Source organism: Chroicocephalus ridibundus, chromosome 1 (genome assembly GCF_963924245.1).
Source record: "Chroicocephalus ridibundus chromosome 1, bChrRid1.1, whole genome shotgun sequence".
Taxonomy (NCBI): domain Eukaryota; kingdom Metazoa; phylum Chordata; class Aves; order Charadriiformes; family Laridae; genus Chroicocephalus; species Chroicocephalus ridibundus.
Window position 1 is genome coordinate 14520541 of NC_086284.1, and position 8979 is coordinate 14529519.

At 47.5% G+C, this 8979-nt stretch overlaps 1 protein-coding gene across 2 annotated transcripts; it reads right to left on the reverse strand.

Moving 5' to 3' along the window:
- Window positions 1-1018: 1018 nt before the first annotated feature.
- Window positions 1019-8584, reverse strand: GPR83 (G protein-coupled receptor 83). Of its 2 annotated transcripts, XM_063329414.1 has the most exons (5): window positions 8033-8584; window positions 6505-6748; window positions 5601-5726; window positions 4405-4538; window positions 1019-3594 (listed from the first exon to the last, which is right to left on the reverse strand). In XM_063329414.1, exons 1-5 carry the CDS (start codon window positions 8296-8298, stop codon window positions 2970-2972), a joined length of 1395 nt encoding a protein of 464 aa, XP_063185484.1. In that variant the 5' UTR covers window positions 8299-8584; the 3' UTR covers window positions 1019-2969. The 2 variants fall into 2 exon arrangements, with proteins under 2 accessions (XP_063185484.1, XP_063185494.1); XM_063329424.1 differs by having other exon boundaries at window positions 6505-8159.
- Between the last annotated feature and the right edge of the window lie 395 nt (window positions 8585-8979).

The window sequence follows — 8979 nt, forward strand, 5'->3', positions numbered from 1 at the left end:
TTGGACATCTAACTTAGCTGAGTCGTCGTCAGACAACAAATAGAATAATCACAATTGAAGTGTTTGTGCTTGAGTCTTTTAAGCTACAGACTCACTGGAAAAAAAGAGAAAGGAAAAAAATAGAAGATGTGACAGAAAAAAACAAAGCATAAAAAGAGGAATCCAAAACACAAAGGATAATTTTTCCCTCTCCTCTTTGATAAGACTGTCAACAGCAGAATCTTACTTTAAAAATGCTTTGCTTTAGGTTTCCGAGGAGAGTCGCCCAGCCCTGTGCTCACTCAGCTCTCCCCAGCCGCGGGTGATGCTGGTAGAACCACGGTAGTCTTGGTCTGGCAGAAGCCATGAGAGGCACGTGGCCATTGCCAGGAGTGAAGATCCTCTGAAGGATCAGAGCAGAAGGTCAAGCTACTAGCAAAATCTAACTTGCAAAAGTAGATGTCCAGGCAGACTTCCTCTCTCAAGTCGTTCATGACCAAACAGAGGAAGAATCCTGCAAAATAACAGATATATATGAAGCTTTGAAATATTGCATTTCCCTAAGGGCAGACTTTTTTAAAAAAAACCCAGAGGCAGACAACATTTTCCATTCTTCAAGCAAGGTGATTCTCTAGGTAAACCCAAACAATAGCCTTGATATTTTTTTCGCTGAGTGAAGAAAGGGTGCTTTTGGTGAGGGTCTCCATCTCCTCTCACTCTCCTCCTTTTACCACAGACAGGGAAACTCTTCTGTTCATTATTAGCTTAAGCTCAGTAAAGCCATTCCAGAAATCCAAGTAAAGAAAGATTTTTATTAATGAATATGAAATAACAAACATATAGCCATCAAATTGGTTTTGTTCAATGTTTACAAAACCTGTGACAAAATTAAGGAAGAAGATGACATGGGCTCCCTGTATCTCCTTTCCTCACACCGTCCCTTTCCCTTCTGTCCTGTGTCTGAGTCTCCTCTTCCTCCTGCTGCCATCACACGCTCCCTCCCCTCTCATCTTTCTCCTCACTGCTTTTATCCCTCCTCTCTGCCACCAGTGAGTGAACACTCGCTGCTAGAATCTGCACGTAAATGGTTTTTCTTTTGACCGAGGGAACCAATCTCCAGTAGAATAGAATAGGACAGGATGGAATGGAATGGAATAGATTTCAGTTGGAAGGGACATACAACGATCATCTAGTCCAACTGCCTGACCACTTCAGGGCTGACGTGTTGCAAATGCTAAGGGAGGAAATGGGACTTGGCTTAAGGGGTCACAGCAGGCAGGAGGAAAGGTTTGATCCTGCGTACCAGTGACACAAAGTACCCTGACCCGTGGGGCCGTGATACAGGGTAGTAAAATACCACTGGATTCAAAGTGAGAGACGTAACACCTTGTGAAAGGACAGGTGAGCTGCAAGGAGTGGTAGGCATCTCAGTCTCTTTTAAATACTCACGTGTGAAAGACCCGCACACGACTGAAAATTATTTCAGAAGTGTAATTTTATTACAGGACATTGGGAAAAACAGTTTATCTTCTTTTTTTTTTTTTTTTTCCCCCGGTTATAGTCATTTATAAAAAGATTTTTCTCACTTCACTGATGTCTGCTGCAAGCTGGATGTGGAATGGGGCACCTTGGTGTGACATTCAAGCTGATTTCCTCAGCACAGAGACAGTTATTGCTTTCCTGTGCAACACGAGGTACAGTTTTTGGAATGCTCATTTTTTTTCCATTATTCCAAATCAGATTTTCTTCTGCTAAGAACATCAAGTTCTGCAAACTACTCCAGACAGCTGCAGTCAAATCAATTTTCTTAGCCACTCCAAGAAGGACACATCTCACTTGTCTTTAAATGCACCAAAATTGTGCAATCGCCAGAGGATACCTTGCAGAGAAATGTTCCACTTTTATTACTTGCTATCACGGATATCATCTGTTCTCTCGAAGCACTCCATTTATGAACTGATTCCAGAGAGCTAGTGTCTTAGTTGGGATGAAATGTCCCAGATGTCTGATCTGAGAAGTACCCAGGTGCTTTACAGCATAAGGGAGCAACATTCAAAGACAAAATAAAACGTCAATCTCTGGGATCCTTTAGTTGCCACTTGACAACATTGCAGAGATGCTCTGATCAAAAGGTCCTAGCAGAAACTCAGAGTAGTGTTTAATTACCTCTTCTCCAGCTGTGGATGGTAAGTCCAACATTCTCAAAAGTAACCTTTTGGCGTTTAGTTTTCTATTTGAAGAAAAGCTTTCTGAAGATTCATGACTTCGTCTTAGGAAAGAAAAATTCGGTGAGCTAACAGGTTGGTGCTCGCCATCTATTTATGCAAAGAATAAACATCCATCCTTCTTTAATCCTACCTTAAAGAAAATGACTGTAATGTAAGAGACTGCTCTTTTTCCAGTGTCCACCTTACTCTCCACCTCTCTGAGGGTATTTCCACCAAAACATGGATTTGTGAAATGTATCTGATTGCTCGTTCTGAGCAGATCTTGATCCGTCAGGCCCCAGTTCAGAAGGGACGCCTTCCTACCCAGCCAGCAACCTAAAGGTCTACATCTCGACCATTTCCATGCTGCTACTAAGAGACTTAGAAAAGGGAAAGGAAGCTTTATGTCATTAGATTGTTGCTTTTGTGTGTAAATACCAGCAAAACAGACACGCAGCCCCAGTGGTAAGAAGGCCTAGTCATGCAGATAACAGCGACATACATGCAGAGAATGTCATCCTGCAAGCTGATCCAAAGTCAACTTGACAAAGAGAGTTCCTTCCTGAGAAGAGTTTGTTTTCTCTCCTTTAAGGGCTCCACGCCGTTATTGTCAGCCTGCATCAAACACCCAGCTCTTTCACGCTACCTCCTGCAGAACCTCCTTCTTGGCTTTATCGCGTGTGGTTGCACAGTCCCCAAGCACGCCAGGGCTCCACACCTTCCCACCATTTTAGCTCTAGCCAAATCTATGTGCGATCCTTACAGGTTTCCCAGGGCCACCGTTTAGCTCACAGCTACTATCGGCTCCACTGCAGAGATGTCTGTCTTTCCCAACTGGATGTTGGAGGCCGATGGGAGGACATGGGAGACCTGCAACCTCTTGAAGCTGCCGTTTTCTGGCCACGCCAGTCGGTAGGATGGGACCGTGGAGGGAAGCCTCTGTTCGGTGGGTCTAGGAGGTTTTCTGCAGATGTTGAGCAAAGCCTTGAGTTCTGATCGGAAGCTGTCGTTGAGCCAGCAGTAGATGAAGGGGTTGTAGCAGGTGCTGCTCATTGCGAACCAGTGAAAGGCAAAGTACAGGGCATTGTTGGTGTGGATGGTCTGGCTGGAGAGGAGGACGACATAGCAATTCAAGGGAAACCAGCAGACCGCGAAGAGGATGACAACAAGCATCAGCATCTTTATGGTCTTCTTATTCTTTTTACGAAGGGCAAAGTACTGCTCAGTGGTGACGTCCCCGATGACATTGCGCAGCCAGAGTTTCTTGGCCACCGTCACGTAGGCAGCAGAGATGATCAGAAGGGGCAGGACATAGAGCAAAATGAAGGTTGCTAAGTCGAGGTACTTCCAAAAGAGGTCAGCGGGCTCGGGGAAATCTGGCAGACACAGGCATCGGGTCACTTCCTCGCTGCAAGAGGAGACACCGGACAGGGGGTGAGAGAGAATATGCCTGGGCACTGCGGGAGAAGTGCACCAGAAACGAGGGGGTAGGAGGGAGAGGGGTCCAGCCACAGAGCCTGGGGGAGACCCTTCCTTTACGCACACGTGTCACCGCTCAGCGGAGCTCTGCTCCCCAAGGACTGGAGCCACGGAGCAGCCTGTGAGCAATGTGGTGATAATTTCTCCTGGGCACTCGTGACCTTAGGATAATTTTATGAATTTCATCAATTACAAAATTTCCAGCTGCACAGACGCAGGCTTTTTATTCTCTGTCCTTTAGCAGACAGAAACACAGTCTCTGCACATATTAAGGACCTTTCCCTCATCAAAGCACTTTCCAAATATCAAGGCTCATGACAGCATTTTATGAAACAAGCAGCTGAGGAGATTGTTTTCACTTTGCCAGGGCCAAAAAGTAGATTAGCGCCTGTTCATTTTTAGGTTTTTCCCCATTTCTGTTCTGCCCAAACAGGTCAGATTGGTACATTGTGTAAAACGCCAGTGTATAGAGGTAGAGGTTCCAGGTCAGATCCTCTAACTTCTTAGCCTCTTTCAGGTGATTAGTGTGAAAGATTAAAGATAAAATAATTAAAAATAGAAACAGGGACACAAAATCAGACAGCGCAAAAGGAATCTGATGAAAATTGTAGACTAGATCCATATTTGGCTGGCCTTGACATAAGCTCAAGGCTTTCAGTAGAAGAAACCAAAGTATGACCACTGAGAGTTTGGTCTCCAGGGAGACTGTGGGGAAGAGAAAAGTAAAGTACATCCTTACCTGTATTCAAAAGTGAAGAGTTTTTGGTAGATGGCATGTGGCAGGGAAAAACAAGTTGCCATGATCCAGATTACAGAGATGTATATAACACCTTTTGCAGCAGACGTGCGAGGTTTCAGAGGGTGCATTATAACCTGTGCAAAATAAACCAATATTCAGATTTATGCCATTTAAGGAAATAATTTTATCTTTTTTTTTCATATAGTTTTCCAACCTTAAATCTATTACTTAATGTGGAAATTCAGCATGTAAACAGGACTGTCTTCACCCAGCTCCCATGGACTGTAAGCTATACACGAAAGCCTGAATTTTTCCTCCGTGGAAACGGGTAAAGTCAGACCCGAGTCCTACCCTCTCATTGCAGTATTTGCACCTAGGTGGGGAGAACTGGGTACCAGTGGGTCTTGCAGACATGTTCATTTCTGGATTCAATTTACTTAATAGCCCCCCCCCCAAAAAAAAAAAGAAAAAAAAAAAAAAAAAAAAGAGAGAAAACAGTCTCAGACTCTTCAGTTTCAGTGACCCAGAGCCATGGGTTTGTGATTTAACCAGACCTCCCTGGGGATGCTCCCGGCAGTCAGTGTATTTTCTGGAAACTAAAAAGCTTTCTAGCAGAAAATATCAACTCTACTGGTCTGTTTGACGTGGTTGTCGGGTGACAGTTGCCCGACTGTCCCCAGCTTTGAGCCCATTATCAACAGCAAGCCACAGCTCTGCTTGTGACAAACAGCAGTGTGGTACAGTCAGGTGTCTGGTATTTGGGGTAACAAGGGGTGAGACATCCCAGAGCAAAGGGAGAGAGAGCTGTGGAAGCTGACCAGGACGTCCCTGCATCCACGACGCTGTTCCTCCATGGGCCAGACAAACCACCCCAGCGGAGGGTTGCCCACATGAGTTCCTATCAGAACCTTGGACTTTCTCCTCATTTGAGAGCTACTGGATTACCCACGGCAGCAAAGCTCCCATTTCCCACTTGGAAGAGATCGCAAGGCCATGGACACCTCCCATCTCCCACCTTGCTGCAGGCTTGAAACTCTTCTTTCCGCGCGAGAGCAAGAACCGCTCCCCCGCTCTGTCGGTTCCTCACACATCTTACATTAACCTGGGAGCCGAGAAGGAAAGGACGTGGGATCACCCTTCCTCATTTTAATCCTGCTCTCCCAAGCTTTGGGGCTGCCTCCTTAGAGAGCTCTCACCTGGTGCCTGTCCACGGCAATGGCTGTGAGGGTCAAGGCGGAGACGTGGAGGGAGCAGTACTGCACAAACCGGCTGACATGGCACATCCCCTTCCCGAATATCCAGGTACTGTTCACAAAACGAGCCTAAAACCGGAATACCATTAGTTTTGTGCACCCCCCCCCACACACACACACCTCCACGTGTGTACAGATATCCGAGACACCCCTGGCACATAATTCTTTGTGCTACATAAAAGATATTTTTAAAATAGCAGGTTCTTTGTATAATTGTATAATTTTCTGGCTGCTGAACCCTGAAGAGGCAGGCTCGTGCTGCTTGGTGGCCTGGCAATATCTTCCAGGACAATGAAGCAGAGCAGTACCAAAGACGTTGGTTCTGTTTTATTCACGGTGTGACCTTCCGTAGTCTAGCCATTGAATCAATACACTCGTTTTTCCCTTTTAAGCCCTTCTTACAGGGTGGGGTTGACCCGTACCCCTCATCTTACTTCAAAGCAAACTACAGCTTTTCAACACAGCTCGTAAAATGACGGTGAGCGTTAATTTTTTTTTTTCCCAAGAGGTTTGTAGCATTACCTTGGAAGTACTTCAGAGAAGGAGGAGAAAAAAAAAAACAACCCAAACAGATACTATGAAGTACTCAGTAACCGCTGTGAGGTTACTGTTACGCAAGTGCTATTGGGACCACTTTTAACAAATGGATAATTTCAGGTCTTCAACTAGATAACAGGAATTAGAGAAGAAAAAGACACGTGGAGTTTTCCAAAGATAACTCCAATCTCTGTAATTTGGCCCGGACAGGTACCTGCAAGGCATTCATGCACTGCCTATAGAGGCATAAAGAAGAAAAGGCCACAGGAGCAACTGCGAAGCCTTCATGGCATCTCTGCCCCAGTCTTACCAGTGTAAAAGGCGTGTTGAGGAGGGTGATCATGATATCGGCTACAGCCAGGTTGACAATGAACAAGCTGGTGGCGGAGTGCATGCGCTTGGTCTTGATGACAACGTGACAGACCAGGACGTTGCCGAAGAGGGAGAAGATGATGATGAAGGAGTACGCCGTGACGAGCAGGGCTTTCACCGTGATGCTCTGCGACTCCGCTCCGTACCGGCTCCTGCCCACAAAGCTCTGCCAGTCGGCCAGGCTGTCGTTATCCCAGGAAAAGAAACCCGAGATGTTCGGGATTACAAAAGGCTCCTCCAGGCTCCCATTGAGGGGCAACTTTCCTGGGGTCGCGAAAGCGTTAAGCAAGTCGGGGAGGGAGAGCCAGACAAAACAGGGCAACATCTCTGACATGCCGCTCCGCTCCTCCAATTTGGAAATAGCTCATTAGCGAGAGAGCGGAGCTCGCTCCGTGTGCCGGGAGAGCCGTCCTCCCCTCGTCCTGCCCTCCCTCAGCCCGGGTACCGGCAGCAGGAACGAGCGGATGCTCCTGCCTCTCGCAGCGTGCTGCTCTCCGGCTCCCCTCGCTGCTACTTTTGCTCCTTCAGCCGCCTTTATAACCCCCAGGTGAGCTCCGAACCGGGATCTTCTGCAGCCATTGGGCTGCATGACATTATTTCTGCTCTGACGCGCGGCTTTTCCACACAGCCGTCCTCCCCCGAGCGCTACTCCAAGATGAGCACATCGGCGAGAAAGGCAAATCAACCTCTCCAGTCGTCAGCATCCTTTTTCTCTACCAGCAGCCCAGCTCATGTACATTCCGTGCTATTTATAAGCCAGCAGCGTGTGGGGCAGCTCTGCTCTCTTCCAGGACACAGTTCAAATTTATGCTCAGCTTTAAAGGTCTAACAGGCAAGTTTCAGCCTATTTCCCACTTACTAACTGGTATAGAATAGGGTATAGGTATAGAATAATTTATAGAACAGATGAATTGTGAATAACAAGCCGCCTCACTGTACTTACAGTATTTTTCCAAAGACATTTTTTCCCTGAGAGAGAGAGAGAGAAATACTTGAGCTTTCCCTTGGCAGAGATTTCCTCTTGGACTAGGGAATAAAGAGTTTAATGTGAAACTGTGCTCTCTAGGGTTTGCAGAAACACAGAGGGAGCTACAAAGAGGTGATTACAGGGGACGGAGGATGGGAAGGGATGGCTCAGCCCAGCGGGTCCGGTATCCAAAGGAACAGGCAGCCGTACGCTGGACCCAAGCACTGATGAGACGGCAGCATGCTTTGTCTCCCAAAAATACCGTAGGAAATCTAAAATCAGTATCAGGAGACCAAGAGCCACAAATCTGACACAGCACAGAAAGACCTGCCCCTCCATGAGTGCACATCTGAGGTGCTGCCCCTCTGCTGGGGACAGGTCTGCTCGGGTGGTGTCACCTAACCCTGGCCAGAGCAGGTTCTGTACAGAAAAGGCATTATTTAACCATCAATTAAAAGACTGTTATCTGAAAAGCTTATAACACAAGCCTGTCACTCACCGGTGAAAATAACACTTCGAGAAGATGCTTGTGACTCCCCCAGTGAAGCACTCGGGCTGCTTTCTCCTCACCACTGCTCTAGAGTTGAACACAGCTGCACGAGCAGCACGGCCAGCCCTCTGCAAACTGCTGCCAGCATCTATTTCTTCCACAAAATTGTCCAATTTGAGCTTTTTCGGCGGTTTTGCCTGTCTCAGAGGAAGCTTCCCAGCGAACCCGCTGGAGTTGCTAAGGTGACCGTTGAGAGAGAAGTCACCCGTGACCATTCAGAGAGAAGAAAGAAATCCGTGTCCAGCTCAGAAGCACTGGGCCAGCGAGCATGACCCTGATGCGGTGCTGCCAGGAAAACACGAAGAGTCTCACAGTGTAACACAGAGGCCCAGGGAAATGGCAGCGATCTGCTGTGGATTTGGGATGAGAACAGAGGGGTCGGTGGCATATGTCACCCTTCTCGCTGCGGTGCTCCAGCAGCTCCCAAGTCCAGCTCCTTTTCAGCGTTGCTGGCCAATGATAAGGGTATTCTGTCTTCTGGCACTCGACCTCCAGCTCTTATTCTTCCACGTCTACCAGATCCTGCTCCTCTGTACTATCACAGAACGGTCGGGGTTGGAAGGGACCTCTGGAGATCATCTAGTCCAACCCCCTGCCAGAGCAGGGTCACCCAGAGCAGGTTGCACAGGAACGCATCCAGGTGGGTTTGGAATGTCTCCAGAGACGGAGACTCCACCACCTCCATGGGCAGCCTGTGCCAGGGCTCTGCCACCCTCACAGTGAAGAAGTTCCTCCTCATGTTGAGATGGAATTTCCCGTGTTCCAGCTTGTGCCTGTTGCCCCTTGGCCTGTCACTGGGCTCAGTTTGACTGAGCAAAGGAAGCAGCTGCACAGGAATGTCAGGATTGGGGATGCTGTGTCTGGTTTTTGTAAAATGTATCTCTGAAATGATGGAA